The following is a 19,674-nucleotide window of genomic DNA, read 5'->3' on the forward strand; positions in this document are numbered from 1 at the left end:
GACTTTTAAAATCCGTTGCAGGCAAGAGCGGGAAGAACTGTCCCATCTAAGGATAGATTCCCTATGTAAGGAAATGGGAATGTCTCATCTTTCAAAAAAGGAGCTCATTTCTCTGCTTCTTTCAGGGCAGGGTGTGCTCATTTCTAGCATGGGGCTGGATATTGTAGCCAGCCCAACTTGCATGCCAGGCCTTTTACTAATAGGGACATCAATCTCTAGCTAAGCTTAGTAATAAATTTGGCTGTCCAAATGTGCTAAAGTCTGTTATCTCTCATAGTCAGAAGTTCCCATGGGGCCAGACTGTGACTCAGTCCTCTGGGTAGGGTGGAGGAGAGAGGTGAAGGAAGTGGATTAAAATCTGGATTTATGTTGTTAGTGAAATAAATTTGGCAGTATTGATATGAAAAGAGTAGTGTTTCCCCTGCATTCCAGAACAGTGTCTGCCGAAAGGCCGTAGCATACTGAGTTCTTTTATTTGTGCTTAGAACATGTTCTAATGCTGGGCCAGCAATGGTAGACCCCTGGCAATGTGACGTGAGGTACAACAAAGCTGACACTGGGCACCAGAAGATCTGAGCTGTCGGAATAACCAGGAAAGCCTTGCAAAGGGATAGGAGCAAAATCCACAAGTGCTTTGAGAAATACGCTTCAACTCAGCAAGACTGAAGAGAGAGCTCTTGGCAGAGCACTTTCTCACCGAAAGAAAGAAACCTAGCTCATTCTACCACAACAGCTTACAGAATGGCAGCAGCTCCAGTAACCAGGTTTTTCTGAAGGGTCAAAGCCAAAATCTGCAGCTCCCCTCAAAGCCAGCAAGTCTGTGGAGTTGTTGGCACAAAACTGCACTTAGCAAGGAAACGGCCACCTCCAGTATTGGATTTGGTTGTAATGTGCTCTCAGCATAGGAGTGAATTGTGGGCATAAGGCCAGGAATGACGGGATGCTATTTTGGCACAGATAGAAAGGAGGTGTCTGGCTCTAACCACTTCTGAGCATTCAATAGCAACACTGTCCAGTGATTGTAGTGCTTGTGAATGGAAGGAGGTCAGATATGTGTGTGTGTTCTCTTTTGGTCTCAGGGTCTCTTGTCAGACTGGGTTATCAGTGCAAACTAGAGGAGGATAAAGTTCTTGTTCTTAATCTCTGTGGGAAGAAGATCCTCTCCTTTTAAGGCCATTAAACTGGAATGTATTTGTTAGGTTAATGTCTATAGGCTTTGAAAGTCAGGCCCTCTTGTCCTCTGGGATGCTGGGTAGACAATACCTCTGTCCCAGCTATCTCCATACGGAGCAGGAAGAATTGGGACAGACTTTGAATACACCATGTTTGTATCTCAGTGGTTTAAGAATAAACTACGTTGGGAAGTGCCAAAGGAGTGTTGCCAGTAATAGGCTTCTGTGGCAGCATCACAGCCAGAGCAGAGATGTGCAGCCTAGCTGTAGAGACCTGTCCCTGCAGAAGAGGCAGCATGGATCCTGAAGTAGGTCATGAGCAGGCAAGACCAGCAGTACCTTGGGTTGAGTGCAACCATGTTTTTGCTTGTAGCACAGAACATGCATGACAAATGGTAGGGCTTGGCAAACAGCAGCACTGCCCTGACAGATCTGTTGGCTTTCCACCCAGCTATCAGTGCAAAAGAGATGTGCCTATAGAGGTAGGATTCCTCAGGAATAATTAATGCTTGCAGCACGGGGAGGACTTTGGAGAACTGCTAGAAAAAACATTCCACTGCAACTTCCCCTGGAGCAGGTAATAGCTTGTGATCCACAGCAGGGAAGGAGGCGGGGGCGGGGGGGGGGGCGGGAAATATGGCATTAGCTCAGCTCTGGCTGTTAACTTTAGGAGGGGACAGACCAATTCAAGCATGTGTTTCCTGACTTTGTTACCAAGTTTCTCCTCGGCTAACAAACTTTCCTTCTCACAGACCTTTTGCCAAAAATTAGATAAAAATTAGCCTTCTCCACTTTTCATTGGAAGTGTTTTCTACATGAAGCAGTAGGACTGTTTACTGTTTCCAAAGTAGAATCAGGAGTGGTCTGATCAGAGGCTACTGACCACACACACTCTTCTGTTTGAGTTTTTCAGTGTTAGCTGTTACCTTTGAACCTGGAAGGAAGGGACTTGTATCCACCTTATTGATGGAATGAATTCTGGTAAAAATGCAGTAACATGACCATGCTCAGAAAAACTAAGCTTTCCCTCTCTCATCTCCTTAAAACAGCTGTATGAACAGTTAGATTAATTTGGCTTGTAGTAGTGGAAGCTATAGCTGTTGGCATCTATCAAGGTTCCTGAAAGCTGCTTCTCAGCCAAACTTTTCCATTCCTGTGGATGTCTTTAGGTGTCTGTGTTCAGCCCAAAATGTCTGTAAAGGAAGCTTTCTAATGGAGCATGGTGAGCCCTCAGGCTATACAGGATGTCCAGTTACCTGCTTTTAATTTGGGATGTCTTTGTGTTAGCCCTCTCTTGAGGAGGAGAAAGCCCTTAGGCTTGAACAGAATGCTGTGTAAAGGTGAGCTTTGTCAGACTTAGCAACAGAAACTGTGAGCAGCTAATCTGTATCTTCCTTCTGTGCAGCTGTGATACGTTAACTCTGGCTTTGACCTTAGTCCCCTGTATGCTGTGAATGACTCTTCAGCATCAAAGGGCCCCATACACCATTCCCCAAAAACTAGTATTATCTTCTTCAGTGTTTGTAAGTACAGGATGAAAAGAAGATAGCCAAAGGCTTGTATCTTTCCCAGGTTTATGACACAGGAGGGAATCCTCTAATGGAAAAATGTTACAATACAAGTAGCAACATGAAGCTTTGACGGATGGCTTTGTTCTTCATGGGAAGTATGTACTACAAATAAAGGGGTTGACAGCTGTTATCCTACTATGTAAAAGATGACAAATGGTACTTTCTAGGTACCCATACCTCATGATGCTATCAGACTGTTTGCTGCAGGCTTTTACTTGAGTGATTTTGGACACTGCAGTGTCCAAAAACCTTTGTAAGAGGCACAAGCTAGAAGATGTGTTCTGACTTGAATGAATGCTATTGCAGAGGGGGAACTTCCATTAGGGGATTCTAGTATTTTTTTGTTCACATACATGTATGGCTTAACCTCTACAGAAACATTATGCTCTGCCTGTGTATTTAATGAGCTGCAGTTGCTGATATGTGAATGCTAAATGGCTTGGGTCCTGCAAACATGCCAGGCATTCGCTTTTCTTGCTCAATCTTTTCTGGAGGATTTTTAGAACTAGCAAAATGAATGTTTAACTTGTGGGTTGGGATGTTAATGTCTTGGGTCTCTCTTCCCAGCTGAACCACTGCCTTTGATGGACTTGTGTCGGCGAGCTGTGAGGCTTGCTCTGGGCAAGGAAAGACTGAATGAGATTCCTACACTGCCACTGCCAGCCTCCCTCAAGAGTTACCTGCTCTACCAATGACCTTCATGTTCAAGGATGGAGAGTTGGAACCAAGGCAAAATACCAGAGCTGACCCACTGAGCAATGGGTTCTCCACCCTTGTGTCATCGCTACTGTTGGAACTCCTTGGCGAAAGTATTCCTGCCACTGCTTAAGTCTCCATGTGCCCTTATTGGCAAGCTCTCAAGTAATCCTTGTTCCACAACTGAGTGTTTTGTTCTTTGGAGGTCACTTCCCCAACACGCTTACAAAAAGAACGTTTACAGAAGCTCTGGGTTTCCCTGCTTCTCCTGAGAAAAGGCTGTACTGCATCCTTTGGGTTGTAGAGCTTAAGAGTGGATGATTTTTTCTGTACCAGCTAAAGAGAAGAACACAATTTGGGGGGAGGGAAGGCATTAGGAGTGGGAATCTTAAGACCAGGTCCTAAGAATGGAAAGGCACAGGGTAGCCAGCAGAGTTGGGAAGAGTCTGGAATACCAAGAATTAATTGCTGAGCTTTTAAAAACCAAAAAAAAAAAAAAAAAAAAAAAGAACCCCCAAGCCCTGAAACACCAAAACCAAGAACCCTTCTACCAGGACACTTATTAATTTGGAGAAGGTGGTTATGTCGCTGATGTCTGTATCTCTGCCAGGGCTTCTTACCACGTTCTAATGTTATTTCATAGAGTGAATCCTGCGTTCTTGTTTATCACCATTGCTGTCTCAGTTCTCCTGCTCCATTCTCTGTTCTGCCTCTTCTTAGTGGGTTTGACTCAGTTGATTGAGCAGTTATACTGTATCTTCCCCTGCCCTCTTCTTCCTGACTTAAAACCGCAGGTTTTAGTCTGGGATCAGGGGTTCCTTCCTGATGTGGGAACAGGGAAGGGACGAACTTCTCCTGCAATAGGGTGAGACGGGCTGTATGAGCTGAGATTTGTTACACAGCTATAGGTCCTGCTGTCTTAGATCTGCTTTCTGTGTAGCCTGTTCCATATTAAGGCTTTAGAGAAACATACTAATGTGTTTCTGTAATAGCTCTGCCAGGGAATTATCTTCTTAGATAAGCTGCTTAAAGTCATCCAAACCAGGCTTTGTTCTGTCATAGACCATCAACATAATCTCCACTTAACTATGCAGCAGGAATAGTTCTCTGTTTCTTGCTTGGGGGTGGGAAGTTGTCCCAGAGAAGATGGGTTCCAGTGTGTCACAGTGTGGCTGCAGAAGTACCATCAGCTGATGAGAAATCCAGGAGGTGATTGCTGCAGAATGTAATTTGTGAGACTTTAACAGAGGCCAGTGGGGTGATCTTAAGGCACAGCAAGAAGAAACTGAACCTCTCCAGAGCTGGGGGTGGGGACAGGAGAGAACTGCAATAAACAGGACAAGTGATTCAGGCAAAATCAGCACAACCCAAATAGATTCTCGCCTCAGTAGCCAAGTAAAGAGGATGACACTCCTTTACTAGCAGGGGCTGCTCTCTTGACCTCTCCACAGGTTACTATGCTGCCTTTCTGGGGTTATTTTGCACATTTCTTTGTCTTGAAAAATGTTTGTGTGGTTGGTTTTTGCTCTTGAGTTATCCCTTCAGTTCTGTGTAGGTACAAATGAGTTTAGTTGTTGAAAATGTTAATATATATATTTGTGGTGTATGTATAAGAACATGTTTTAAACAGCTGCTGTAGGGTACCTTTTTTAAAATAAACTACTTGCATAGTATATTTTTTAAAGCACAGAATTGGTGCCAAGACTGGGTGGGGTGTGATGTGCCCCTTTTTTAATCTAATATTATATGGTGTTTTTTTTTTAATGTAGGGATTTGTACTAGTTTCTGTTACAGGGTGGGACGCAAGAAAATTGAGTGTGTATGGAGCCCTACTTGGTTGCCTTCAACTTGAACCAGTGTCTTCCAGAAGTCTGGGGAAGCAGCTGTGTTCTCCCTACTTCTAATGCTCTTTGTGCTCCCTTGTTTCCATCTCTTCTCACTTCACCAGTACGTTGCTTTGTACAGTTCTAAATTCTGACTTTCTATTTTATGACTGTAGATAATACTCAGTAACCTAATAAACTTTATGAAGTATTATTTGATGCTGTTTTTTATTTGCATGAAATGAGCAGAGTTCTTTATATCTAGCTTCTCCATGAATGATGAGCTTATTCCCAAGAAGCCAGCCCAAACAGGTAAAGCAAGGGCTGTTGCAGCCTTGTCTTTGCTTGGAAGAATAACAATTTTAAGCTGGCATCTAAAAGGTACGTACAGGTGGAGGGCACGCTGCAGCTATTGGTACAGGGTGGTAGGGTGTGGTAACCTGAGATAGTTGTACAGATGTCACTAGTGCCTAAAAATGGCTACTCCAGATGGAGTTGAAAAATACCTGTGATGAGACAGCAGCCTTGGTTTCCTAACTTAACTGACTTATTATGCTATATTCCTTTTTCTTCAAATAGATTCAAGTAGATTCAATAGATGGGGCTCTGGTTATCTTGCCAAACTTGATGTGTTGTGCAGGTTTGCAAATTTGGCTCCTAGATTACAGCAAACAACTTCTCTTTTTCTTCCAGGAAAGAAGCTCATATGAAAACAAATCACTAACCTACTACCTACTTTATGTTGATACCTGACTGTTCTTATTCTTAGGAAGGGAGATGGTGGATAGGAGAAAGCAAAATAGAATGATGAGGGCTAAAGGGATCCCTAGCCAGTAGAACAGCACGGTTAATTACAGAAGGTGCTGTGGCAAGTTAAGGTCAGAGTTGGGAGCGTCGTTCTTGTATTGTGTGCTTTAAAAATGGCAGATTGATTTCAATGTGTTCTGGGTAACTTCTTCAGGTAATGAACTTGATTTAGCTCAAGTCACTTGGTATTAGTTTTCAGTCACTCCATACCCACTGCTGTAAGTTGCTGTGCTTTCATCTATTTTGAGATCTGTTTGCACAAGACACTTCATTCCTGGGCTGTGAGGAGATATGGATTATATTGTTTGTGGAGTACAAACTGTTTGCTTGCTGGTTGTGCCTTCGGTCTCCTCCGCTTCCAAGCTGTGCAATACAGAGATGCTTTCTAGTTATATCGGCAGTTAGATTAAGCCTCTCCAAAGTGACTGGAAGTGAGATGACTTGGTACTTTTGTCAATTATGACAAAGGCTTTAATTCCCTCTCTGTCCACATACTTTTCTGTCTTCCCTGCAGCTAACAACTTGGGTGTGGAAACTGAATGATTTAATCAGTTCACACAAACACTACAACATGTGAGGCTCAACTAAAGCTCAGAGGTATGCTTATGAACTGCCTTATAAGAGTACTGGGTGAAGAGAGCTTAAAAAAAAAAAAAAAAAAAGCAAGTGGTTTCTTATCTTTGTCTCCAGCCAGGGCAAGATTTTTTTATTTTTTTTTTAAATTTTGGATGTCTTAATCTTGTTTGTTTTTTCCCCACATGTAGAAGAGAACTGTTTTTAGATCCTAAGCCTAAATATCCAGCATATTTAGTAATGACTTTTGTTTTCCTGCAGGTAGCGGAGGACTTCAGTGAAACACTTTCTGCCTGTATGTGAACAAGACCAGCTTCCCCTTACCTTTCAGTGGAAGGCTTTGCTAGAAATGTGGCTGGAGGGATTCTGGGAGAGCAGTGGGCTGGGGAGGGTGCATAAGGTGGGGCGGGTGCAGAAGACTGAGAAATTAGTTCATGCTCAGCTCCAGACACCCAAACAGGCTTGTGTTCCAGCTGCATGGAATATTTGAAACAAATGACCTGCTCAGGGCTGGGAGTCTGCAGTGTTTATGTACAGTGCTATGGCAACAGTGGAGGAAGTCATGAGATGCGGATTGGACCTGGTGGAATCAACAAATGATATCAGAGATTAGCAAGTCCTAATGAATCAGTTGTGCTCTGCTTCCCCTGCTATTGCCTGTGTTCTGCAGCAGGCAGACCTACTCCTTTTTGAGTAGCGTAAAAAAACTGCAAGTCCTAGTTGTCTCAGGGCCTCCTTGAAAACCGACCCTGTTACCCTGGCCAGCATCTCATCTTCCTGCTGTTGCTGACAGATCACATTTATGCGCATGGAACTGTTCCTGCATTTTATAGGAGCCTTCTGGCCTTGATAGTTTGCCTGCTGTTGCCTTGCTGGTGATGAAGAAGTGCTGTGGCAATTCTACAAAGAATCTTGGCATCCTGATGCTCTAGACAAGCAGTGGAGTAGCTTTTGTTTCTTCCTGGAGGTTGAGGGTCTGGTGAAAGTTATCTGAGCCTAGAAAAGTGTGCAAGAGGGGAAGTGTTCAGTAGAGGAGTTTAGTAGCTGATAAGGAAGGATGGCATACTATTTCAGTAGTCTTGTCACAATTCCTTTCAAAAGGAGAGCCTGTCTTGGGTGCAGGTTACACTCCTGTGCAGCATTTCTGTGCCAGCAAACATACCTACTGTGGATCTTGGTCAAAGCTATGACAATGTCAAGACAGAAAAACTTGGGGTGGGTGGAGGACAGTTGCCAATTTTCTCCTTTATCTGCAGAACTGAGAATCTATTTCTGAGCTCAAACAACTTCCCTGTTGGAGCCTAGGCATCAGTCTGTACCTGTCAAGTCCTTAGCCAGTACCAGCACAAGGCAATCTTCCCTTTCCCTGTGCCTGAGATGTACAAAGTTAGAAGGATAAGTATCACAGTTTTAAGAACTTATATTGGCAGTCACACCTTCTCTCCTGCATAAGGTAAGACAATTATGAAAAACACCTCCTAGCATGTTCCCCCTCTTCTCTCCTGTATGCTTCCTATGCAGACCTAATGCTGTTGATCTTATGCCAAAGACTAAGTTGCATTTGACTGGAGAAGGAAATACATAGTGATTTATTTAGTAAAGTTTATTAAAAATAAAAACCTAACCCAAAGCACAACCTTTCTTGGCATACAAAACAGTGCTGAAGGGAACAAAACTCATCGAATGCACAAAACACATTGGAGCACTGATCCTGTCCTTGCACATGTTTTGATTCGAAACTATTGCAGGCTTGTCTGCCCTTCAGACAGAAAACTATTTGAAGCAGCTGCCAGATGTTTTGTCTGACTTGTGTTTTACAATTTGCTTACTGCTTAACAATGTTCTTCCCATCGGGTGTTCAAGCTGCCCTTGTGCAGTCTGTTCCTGTGGCACCTCTGTGCTGGTTTCCTGTCCCTTAGCCCTAGTCACATACGCACGTAGCACAGGGGAGATACAAGTCTGAGTATTTTACTCACAGGCTTGGTATTGCATGTCTGCCTCCCAATCTGCTGGCCTCATCTGGGACATTTTCTGGGACTAGCACCGACCAGCCACATTCCTTTGCTCACATGTTGCCACAGTGTATAAAAGTTAAGGTGATTTACAGTCTCCTATAAAAGCGCTTATGGCCTGAATTTAGGCCTTGCTAAACAACCTTACACTGAACACCCACAGTTCATGGCTTGGGCAGCCTCTTTGACTAGCTGTAACTTAGCTGAGCTATAAATCCTTTTTCCCCCCCCATGAGTAAGACGGGCAATAAATTCTCAAATACAATCAAGCCGGGCCAAGACCTTTGTGTTTTTTTCAGAACTGTGACAAATTTGACTCATTTGAAAGATGAACCTGCTGAACAGGGACACCCTAAGATTTCCTTTGTGTTAGTCCAGCTCCACCAGCATCCCAGCCAGTTACATTACTTGTGTAAAACTTCTCAGCTGGGAGCAGTCTGATATGCCTACGGGTTTAGAAGCACATCTCCTTGGCATTCTGTGCTTCTGCACCACTCACGCTCCTACAAAACCGCATCTACACACTTACAGCATCTTAAGGCAGAGTCCTTGTTAAATGGGTTTAACGTGCAATTTTTCACTTTGCTCGGTCTTGCATCTTTTAATAATCAGAGGGCTTGGGTCCATACTTCTTAGGTACCTAGCATTGCATTTTGCTCTAATGTAATGTATAACTGTTCTGCAGTCAACAGCTTATGGCCCAGGGAAGCTTTGCTGTGCAATGGCATTGTGGGGGACATAGGCCAAGAAGTAGATGCTACTTCTGGATAACCTTCTCGATAGCACCTTGTTTGTCCTGAGGAGTTCCATAAATGCCTATTCCTACCAGAGTCTGTCGTTGTTCCCTCTCATAACCTTTTGTTAAGCCATTAACTATTACTTAGGACGGTCTAACAAAATCTTACTAAATTATGCATAATCAAAGATGCTCTCCAACTTATTATTATAAAGGGTACATGGGCAGGCAAGAAACACCTGCCTAAACTGGTATAACTGCTAGGACACAGGTGTTGATCTCTCTTTTTTTTCTTTTTTTTTTTTTTTTTTTTTATATACTGAGGGTCTGAACTCTTTGTTCTCTAACTTTTACCAAAGCACATACCTTTGGGAGTGCAGAACTTTGTCGCAGGCTATGCAAGTGGTATGTTGATCTGAAAGGTGAAGTGCCACCTGCTGAACCGGTAACTTAATTTCCGGCAACATCCTGGATGTTTCTTTTGGAAGAGGACCACCTAATATTGATAAGGTCTGTTCCTACTTAATTTGAGGTCCAGCAGAGAGACATGAGGAGTAACAGATGTTAGATGTTAGTCCTAAATATGATCTGTATTTTTCAAACTGTCTAGACACCTGGGTGGGTTGCACATATTACCAGCAAAGCTAGTTAATCATGTCAAACTTTTTCTTTCTATAAAGGCCCGGTTTGGGTTTGTTTTGTTTAATGAGCTATATGGAAACCCAGGGGAAGACAGTGAATCAAACAGACAAGTGGGGAAATTTGATCACTAAGTCTGACACTTTGACATTTTTCATTCTGACCTGGTATAGACAGTGCACAAATTTTAGGATTTCAGAAGTTATTGGCTGTGGTGTTTGATAACAACACTGACACAGTAAACCCTTAAAACAGTAAGCTGTATTGATGTATCACATGTGGTCTCGGTGAAATGCTGTTAAATGAAAACTGACTGAAACTGTGCTGCACAATAGGAAATTACAGCAATGAAAATTAGATTTACAGGATGCTAGAAATGAAGTTTTCAATTGACTTTGTAAAGGAAAACCTAGAAGAATGAGCACTCAGTCCTTACGATGCATCCTGCTTGGATAAATACAGATGTTTCCAATTAATGTTCTCAATGGATGCCAGCTATCTATTCCAAAGTGAAGTGCGGTGTGATAAGACCCGAATTATTAGAAAGAAGGTGATTCTTCACATACAATCTGACACTTTTATTTGTATTTAAAAAATAGTCAGAAAAATGTAGATAAACCTGGAGTTTTAAAGGTGACAGACATTTCTAGACAGGAACCCACTCTGAGAAGCTGCATCCTGAAGTTCACTCTTGAGGTGGGCTTGCGGATCCACAGGTAAGCGATGCTTTGGAGGATTTCTAACATTTAGAATAAGAGACTTGGGCCACACATGCTTTAAGTCTGCATCTTCTTGTGTGTGTTTGTGTTTGTGAACTATGTTTCAAACTCCATAGTCAAGACTGTGACATTCACTAGAATAAACTTGTTTTCCTCTTTAAGGTTGCCTGGCACTAGCACTAATCTCAAGAACATTTCAGTAAGCACAAGGCATGTATCTTTCTCTACAAACAGCAAAAGCACATAAAATAATATTGTAGTCATACAGGTAGGATATCTGCAACCTAAACAAGCATGAGAATCCCAAGACAAGCTATGATGCGTTTCCCAGAAAGCTTAACTTGGAGTCTGGGAGAATGGGCACCAGCATTAAACACTATCTCCCCAGATGGGTGTTAAACAGTGTTTTCAGGAAGGGATGAACACTGAAAGAACAGATCCAACTTTGGAAGAAGCCAAGGTGCAAAAAGATTGTTGGTCAGGAAAAGCCTTTGACATGTTAATCTCTCACCAGATGCATTTGGCAAAGATTCAGAATCATTCTCTGGAAAACAAAGAGGACGAAAAGATTTAGCCTAGGGGCTGGTTCAGTGTTCTGATCATGGACCCAGCTGTTCAGCTGTTTGATAAAGGTTGGTAGGTGCAAGCTGGCAACTGAGGCTGAACCTGCAACCTTGCTGCATCTCTGAAATGGCAGGCTGGGTACCTGATCAACAGTTAGGGTGATTTTCCTTTGGTTGTTTTCCCAGTGGTCAGCTGCTCCAAATGGTGCTAGAAATAGTGTGAGAGAAGCAGTATGCTGCAGACTGCTTGCAGTTTCTAAAGTCTCTCATATCTTTCTTGCCAAATTCTCTTGGAGGGAGATTGTGTAATCAAACCGGGTTACATGTAAAAACACGCTTGTGTACATCCAAGCGTGCAGGGTATTGCCAAAGTGGACAGACTGTCCTACTTGTGCCTGCCAGAAAAGTTGTGTTTCGTCCAGCGGAAAAGAAAACATCCTTTTCTCTTTGCGCTTTGGAATTTGTCTTTTTAGACTCTGATCTCATTAGCAGTGTCTCCATACTATGACAAGTTTGGCCATCTTGGGTCAGGACCATGGTCCAGTAAACTGAGTCTTGCAACAGTAGCCAAAATTCAGCTCTTTGCCACAGAAGGTGGCCCTCTTGGTCATGTGGCAGATGCTTCGAAGATTGCAGAGAGCATGCAAGAAGAAAAGGAGCAGATCGTTATTTTGTAATATACACAGTCTTTTGTGCTAGTTGTTCTTTGCGCTATAAAAGACAGTATCTGCCTCTCAACAAAATAGACAAAGAGGGAATAGTTTTATACCTAACATGTTTAATAGCTGAATTTTAGAACACAGGCAACAGAGGTGATTTGCACAAGACTGTATATGAACTCCCTATCACAGCTGGAAATTAAGCACATGCTCTAGGTGCACTATGAGCATGCATCTTTCTTTCCAGGCTGTCCCATATAGCTGGAAATGCTGATTTTTTTCAAGAACCCAGAACTGATTAGAGTGACATTTTTGCTGTGTCTTGATTTAAGCTCTGGTCCTAATCCAGCATTGACCTTTTGTTTCCTTCTCTACTGCCTGCGTTGGATTAAAATGGCAGATTTCCTTGGATTGTACGTTACAATGAGACTACCAACTGTAATTGGTAGTTTCATTAAATATGGCCCATGCTCTGCATTCATGTTTGGGGGCTGCCAGAATAGCTACATGAGGAAAAACCCATGTTAGACACTAGTGAAATAAAATAGAATGTCTTAGCACTCTTAACTTAAGGATCAGGGTTGCTTCTCCCCTCCTAGATCTCTGAATCAAAATACTTTCAAACTGCTCAGAACTTCTGCCCATCACCCTTAGCCCAACTCTTGCCCCTGCTGATGCTGCACAAAGACAGTCCATGGCCAGCCTGATATTGCTGTGTTCTCCTGCAGCTGCTGCCTTATTGATTGAACTGTCCCTGTGTGGTTTGAGTGCTGTAGCACTTCACTAGCCAAGCAGTTATGCATAGGTCTAATGCTTCACTTAAGATGAGCTTTCTCCTTCAATAAGGAGCCAGTGGCTCCTTCTAAAAGAGGAAGGTCTCATACCTTAGTGTAGCTTGTCTTTAAAGTTTGGCAGCTGCTGTGTAAAATTACAGGGTGACTCCACCAAACTCTTTTTATATATTGCCCTGGGTGACGGTGCACTGCTCACTCAAGGGAAGGGAGCAGATGGAGCCCAAAAGTTTGTTTTGTTCTTTTCCTGCTTAGCTCCGTGTCTGGAAACATCCTGAAGTCTGTCAACTGGCAGTGAAAAATGACTGCGGTGTGAAGGCCAAACAGGTGGTCTGCGACACGGCCATTCCAAGCGCAGTAGGCACCGATCAGTGCCTGGCACAGCCTCTGTGGCAGCAAAAGGCAGACCAAGGGCCCCTGCTATCTACCTCCCTGCTTTTATTTTTTTTGCTGCAGGCAGAAACAAAAAGATTGTCAGATGTCAGTGTCAACGCAACATTTCGCTGCATCTGTGACATTCGGAGTCTCTCTGCGTGAAAATATAGCAGCTCCCAGTTCCAAGGATTTTCTTGGAAGGGTAAGAGCTGCCCCTCTCCAGTCCCACTTTTCAGTTGGGTGACCGGTTTGTTTGGAAACCTCCTTGTTGGGGGGGTGGAGTGGGGATATTTTTAAAGCAGCCAAACAAAGGTGGGAGGAGAGGAACCGAAAGGAAACACTCTCCTGAAGCCAAATTGTTTTGGGGGGTGGCTGGGAGGGGGAGTTTTGCTTTTTCTGAGAAAACATCTCTACAGCCAAGACAAACAAAGATGGCTGCTCTAGATCTTGTTACCTTTGGTCTCCTTTGGCCCTGTGTCAGTTCCCAGATTATTTTTATGAACTGTTTAATCCAGGGCTTTTATTTCCCCTGTAAATAAATGGTATTTCAGATTCCAGGACAGCTTCAGATACTAACACCAGCTGTCTAGACAAAGAGTGGCCCATGGACATGATCATAAATAAAAATAGTCTTGGAGCTTTGGGGTTGTTTTGGGTTTGTGGGTTTGTTTTTGTTTTTTTTTTCTCCTTCCTTCGCTTGTCAAACTAGCTTGCAGACAGAGACTGGCAGGAGAGGCTGGCCGTGTGAAGGCAGGCACAGTGCAGTTCTCACCTCCTTTGCCATCTCTTGGAGGGGTTTGGAGCTGGCTGGGGACATGCCAGGGGATGCTTGGTGTCTCAGAAATGTAAATAGTTTCCAGACAAGGAATCAGGGGAAGGAGCTCACAATTACATAGCACATCTCCTAGGTTTCACAGAGGAACACTGGAAATGTTTTATGCCTCCCATGGCTTTCACTCTACAGCTCTTCAGCTGTTTTTTCCTGCAGGAAAGGAAAGTTTCTTGCAGCTTCTATTCTTCATTACAGCTGTGCAGAGCCACTGTGCACAGAACCTGCCACCCCTAAGTGTTGGGAGCATACAAAAGAGAACAGTGTGCTAAGACCTGCATTTATTAATTGTAGGAACCAACAGCCTTTATAAAATGTGGACATGTAGCTCAGATCGCCAAGGGAAGTGCTGCATTTCTCCCTTTTTTGTCGGCCTTTTTTAATGCACCTGGCTTGCACCTTGCTCTCTTTATTCATCCTACTGAGCGGTATTAATTGCCAGCAGCTTCTTTCATTGGGGTTTTTCAAAGCAGGTTGAAGTCCGTAAAGAATTATTCTCCAGATTTACTGTCTTGTTTCACAAGATTGTTACTAGGATCTGTCTTTCATGAAGCAGGAAAACTGCGGAAGAGAACAAATTAAATGACTAAATGAAACCCTTAGAGCCTGTGACAGAGGCGAGTACAACTGAAGAATCCTGGACTGTTCTCCCTTTGCAGAGATGATCTCTCCGACATCAAGGCTTGTCTTGCTAAATTTCCTTTTCTGATGCTATTTAAGGAGGTATTGATACTCACTTAAAACATGTACTGATCTTTTCCTAATGGTGGAGCTGATACTGAAGTGCACCACAGGCTGAAGAAACAGATCACTTACTCCTGCAGCACTGCTGCTGTTAATAACGTTCTTTCACATGCTCCTAGGATGCCTGCCTATGGCTTCTCTACAGGCCACACGTACCTGGCACAGATCGATGGGGATATGCACATTCCTGGCTGACTTTTAGGTGCTTGACCTACCTTTTTATTGCCAAAATCCATAAGCCAGGAAAAGAGGAATGAAAGGAGAGGATGTTAACAATGGAGACGCACTAGCAAAATAGCCTGATGGCCTGTTGGCCTGTACCATGCTTGCTGCCACCTGACAGTGTTATTAGTATCTTGTTGCAGAAGTAAATTCTGTTTGTGGTGGGTTGTTTGGGTTTTTTTGTTTCCTCTTAATTGTATGGTTTCTATGTTTAGGAGAAGACAAACATTTGGAACTGTTCCCATGTGTCCCACTTTTTGTAAGCTAGCTAAGACACCTTGGTGAATATCTCCTGGAGGGATCAGGCAGGGCTTTGGTACAACAATGATTCTTGCACTGCTAGGAAGGGATCACAGCCAGCTTCCTAAAAAAAAAAAAAAAAAAATGTTCTCAGGACATCTAATGTGAGAGTTCAGTGCTAATAGTCAGCAGGAGGGCTGCCGGGAACAAAGATGCAGAGCTGACAAGAGCTAAGCCCATAGAACATGCTACATAAATATCCCAGAACAGTCATCTACAGTAACAGTTCCCACTGAAGTGCTGCCTTGCACATTCAAGAATGACAGTACTTAAAAAGAAGAAGGAAAAATAAACTGTCCTGATGTGGGGAAATTCAAGGTTCAATCCTTTAAATCTCATAGAGCAAACCAAAGATTCCTGGTAAGAAAACCTGTATGTATGTGACATGTCTTTTACAAACACATGTACATGTTTATTCTTAGCTGTTCAACATTAAAATATTATATTCTCTAGCTGCTTGGCAATGGAGCTGATTTATGTTCTTTGTTTCAAGTGGGGGATATACGCATGAGGCTATGGGTGAGAAGTGATGTTTAAGTCACTTCTTTTAAGGTCCTTAGAATCTTTTTATTTGGCTCTACTTTCTAGAAGTTATACACATGGCTTAGTTGTGGCCACCAAAAGTTCCTCACAGAAAAAGACCTCAGCTCTAATGTCACTCAGAAGCGCTCTCTTGGAGCTGAAAGGATTCTACCCCACTGCTTGTATTTCTCATCTACAATCTTGGACACTGCTTACGCATCAGAAGGGTCTCCTTACAGCAGCCGCAATACGTACCTACTGGCGCAGCTGCAGAGATGAGTCTAATCCCCTGCCATGATCCTGAGGCTGCAGGAAAAGAGGTACACAGTACTGATTCCCTTTCCGTCTGCCCAAACAGGAGAACTTTGCCTCTGTCTGTAGGAGTATGGGAATGAAAAATGCAACTGAAGTTGCATGTTTCTTTTTCATGTTTCAGTACCACGTGTGGCACCTCCCTGTGCAGGCTCTGTGCACTAAGCGATTACGTTTACTTCATGTGGAGGGGGGTATAGATGGAAGGGAAGAAAAATGAAATTGCCATAAAAAAGTATGGTTAGCTGTGAATTCTTAATAGTTCTATGCCTTTCTCAGCATTGTCAACAGGCTTATGAGCCATAGGTGTTTAAAATAATCCCTCATCTTCCAGGTAAGTGCACCGGTCAAGTAGGTATTATATACACCTTGAAAATAATTGCTCACTTGCAGCCCCAAAGCCTCTGAATTTTCTATTCCAATACAAACATCCTGTCAGTAGCATTTCCTTCTACCCAAAAGTTTCATGGAAATCTTTAGCATTTATTGAAAGAACAACCCTTTTTGAGACAGAGATGGCTATGTCCACTGAGAATTATCCTGCTATTTGCACGCAAGTCTTATTGACTAGGGCAGAAGCAGCTAGATAGCCAACTGGATCCATGCAGTTACCATCACAGCTAAGCTATAACCAGCCCACAAAATGAATAGCCTAACTGCAAATATCCCTGGGGAGCAGGACAATATCTTTAATTACTTTGAGAAGGGTCTTTTCAGATTTTCACAGCAGAAAGCATTATACAGCCTGTCCGAGCCCCAGGCAGCACTTCTTTCCTGGGACCTGATTAGATCTTCCCAAAAGGGCTCTTAAGGAATAGTCAAGCAGAAACCATTTTAAAGGAACATTTATCATTGTCCTTACACCCAGTGATGACTCATATGGCCTTTGCTAAACTGTAGAAGGAATGGAATTTATTGCTTGACTCTTGAAGACAGGGCTAGGAGCCAGAGTGGCATCCGCTTGGAAACTGCTGTGCTCTGAAGCAGATAAGATACTTGTGCATAGAACACGTTCTCTTCCGATCTGAAATAGTAGTCGTACTTTATAAAAAAGAGATGAGCAAGGCTACAGTTAAGGGCTAGTGCGCTCACATCAACAAGGAATGAATGGCATACAACAGTGCCTAGGTATCAGAAAAACAGGGACTTGCCTTACAATTTTAATGGCGATTGTAATTAGGAATGGGCTTATGCTAAATCCTATTAATGTCAGTGGCACAGCTTGATTCAGTGATCTCAGTGTTTGCCTTCCTTTGGCCTCAGCTCAGGAACATGCTAAATTTGGGTTTTAGCACTTTCTCCAATTTAAACACTCACATAGGTGTCACGACCCAGACTGGACAGACCAGGGAGTCATGTTTAATTCGAAATTCCCTCGGGCTAAATTAAGGTGAATCGACACCAAACGATCAGTTAAAGATCTTATTCATGACAGAAGCAAACTGAACTGGGGAGGTGTGGTAGTAGGTGGCAGGGTTTCTCACAACAGGAATTGGCATAGGACTACTTCTGTAAACCATGTAACCATATATATCAATTCAGGGAATAAGGAAATTCCTCCCGTTGAGTCACAAGGTTCAGAGCAGACCCCCTTGCTTTCTAGACTCCTCCTCAGAGAAGGGCCCAGGGGCGGCTGGATCTACTCTTAGTCCAGACTTGGTCAACAGTTTATGCCTTGAAACGGATGAGGTGTAGGGATTGTGGAAAAGGAAAAGGAAAGAGAGAAGGATTTCACCGGTCCTGGGTCCAGCGTTGGTTCAGTCAGCCAAGGGGTTCAGTCCCCATGGGCTTGCGCACCTGGGGCTTCAGTTTGTGTCCTTTTATCATCCTTGCCCCTCCTTCAGGCAGGCACCCCCCCGAACTCGTCAGGTTAATGAGCAGTTTGTGAGCCTTTGGGCTTGGGGGTCATTTGTGGAGTAACTTCTCCTTCCCTGCAGACATGGCCATTGTTTGATCTTTGTATCAGAACAGCTTATCAGAACATGGAGCTGCCCGCCCTCCAGTATGCCCTCCCCCTCCTGTTGCTGATGTCTGAGCTGATGGGCTTTTCACCTGGGTTCCTTGCTGTGCAGGGTTTGTCTTTAAGCAGAACTTGCCCCACCACAACGTTTGAGACATTAACTCTTTCAGTCTCTCACAATAGGTGACCTCTGTAAAGAACTTTTCAGTTAATTTTTTCTGTTGTTATGACCAGTTCAGTTCCTGAACGGAGACTATTGCAGAAAAAGAGGGAAAATCACAAAGCCTAAAAAGCTTTTGGTGGATTGCTTTTCTCTTGACAAATAAAGGGGCAGTTATCTACTACAGAGCAAAAAAAGCTTAAAATTTTTATGTTCCCTTTTAAATATTGGAAGAATCATGCTCATATAATTGTATTGAACATGGATATTATTTCAAAAGCAGCAAAAGGATACAGTTTGATGGTTCCTGACCAGAAAGAAATTCGGAACTCTCATTTTGTGGGAAATGTCAACATTTCAACATTTTTCCAATACTGTCATTTTTAAGAAATCCCCAAATTCCTGCTCCCAACCAGCCTTTCTGGCCAGCAGTGTTAGACACAATGCCAAAACCCAGCAGAAAGAGTGTCTTTTAATAGTGTATGCACACCATGTTTATAAAATCTGCGCTTTGTTTTTAATTGACTCTTCAAGAGGATGTACAACTTCCTCAGCATTTCGTTTCCATAGGTTCTCCAAAGGCTTGGGGTATTCCAAGCTGGCTGTGAGCCAAAACAACCACAAATCAACTATGACAAGAAGTTCCCTTCTCCTCTGTGTTGCTTCCCCACGACAGCATTTTGGGGAGCATAATGTTTTCATTTTATATGAACCACTGGCCTCTGCAGGGTCCTTTCTTTGCCACTATGATCTCAAGGAATTTTTAAAATAACCATTCTGTGCAAAAGGCTTATATACTCCATGTGTACCCATGGAGCCTGCTCTGGCACCACTCAGGGAAGTGGTGCTGTGATGCAAGGGCAGTGATGGACATGACAGAGAACTATGTTTTAACATAATTTTGCTAGGCTACTGTCTTTATTAGGGTGCAAAATCTGGGACTAGAGCTTCGTTCTGAACTGCAATGTCTTATGGATAAGCCCTGGAATATATGCAATAAGACTCAGAAGGAACTTTTTTCACTGGAGTTGCTGGAGTTGGGGCAGGGAAAAGATTTGGACTTCTTACACACTGAGAAAGGCCTGGAAGGCCGGGGTGTTTTTTTCTCTCTTCTAGTAAATTGTCTGTCCCTTTTAGCCTTTCCAGAAGGTGATAGCAGGTAGTGGAAGAAGTATGGAGGGCAGAAAGACAGTAGCATTTCTATGGGCTGGTATGGTTTCTAAACCTGGTATGTATTACTATAGGGCAGTGTCTGGCTGGTGAACCCCCAGAGCAGATATATATATAGGACAAGAAAAAACACAGAAGTAATGAAATGTAAGTGTCCTACCATGGGCTGTGGCACTTCTGCCAAAAAGAGTCTGTCTCAGGGCTGCCTGGTGCACAGTTCTCCCACAGACTTCTCCAGTTCAGTCCAGGGCATGCTTCCTCCTCCAGGCATCGGATCAGATCTGCTGGTTTTCCTCTAGGAAGGTGAGGCGAGACCGGC

General features: G+C 43.3%; 1 protein-coding gene across 4 annotated transcripts in view; it reads left to right on the forward strand.

Annotated features, from left to right (window-relative positions):
* Positions 1-5,476, forward strand: part of SPSB1 (splA/ryanodine receptor domain and SOCS box containing 1) — a 39,306-nt gene extending 33,830 nt beyond the window's left edge. For all 4 annotated transcript variants that reach the window (XM_030018574.2, XM_030018577.2, XM_030018575.2 and 1 more), the window contains exon 3: positions 3,311-5,476. In XM_030018574.2, the coding sequence (XP_029874434.1) occupies positions 3,311-3,438 (128 nt within the window). In that variant the 3' untranslated portion in view covers positions 3,439-5,476. The remainder of the gene's footprint in view (positions 1-3,310) is intronic.
* The last annotated feature ends 14,198 nt before the right edge of the window (positions 5,477-19,674 follow it).

This window comes from Aquila chrysaetos, chromosome 6, assembly GCF_900496995.4.
Source record: "Aquila chrysaetos chrysaetos chromosome 6, bAquChr1.4, whole genome shotgun sequence".
NCBI classification, from domain to species: domain Eukaryota; kingdom Metazoa; phylum Chordata; class Aves; order Accipitriformes; family Accipitridae; genus Aquila; species Aquila chrysaetos.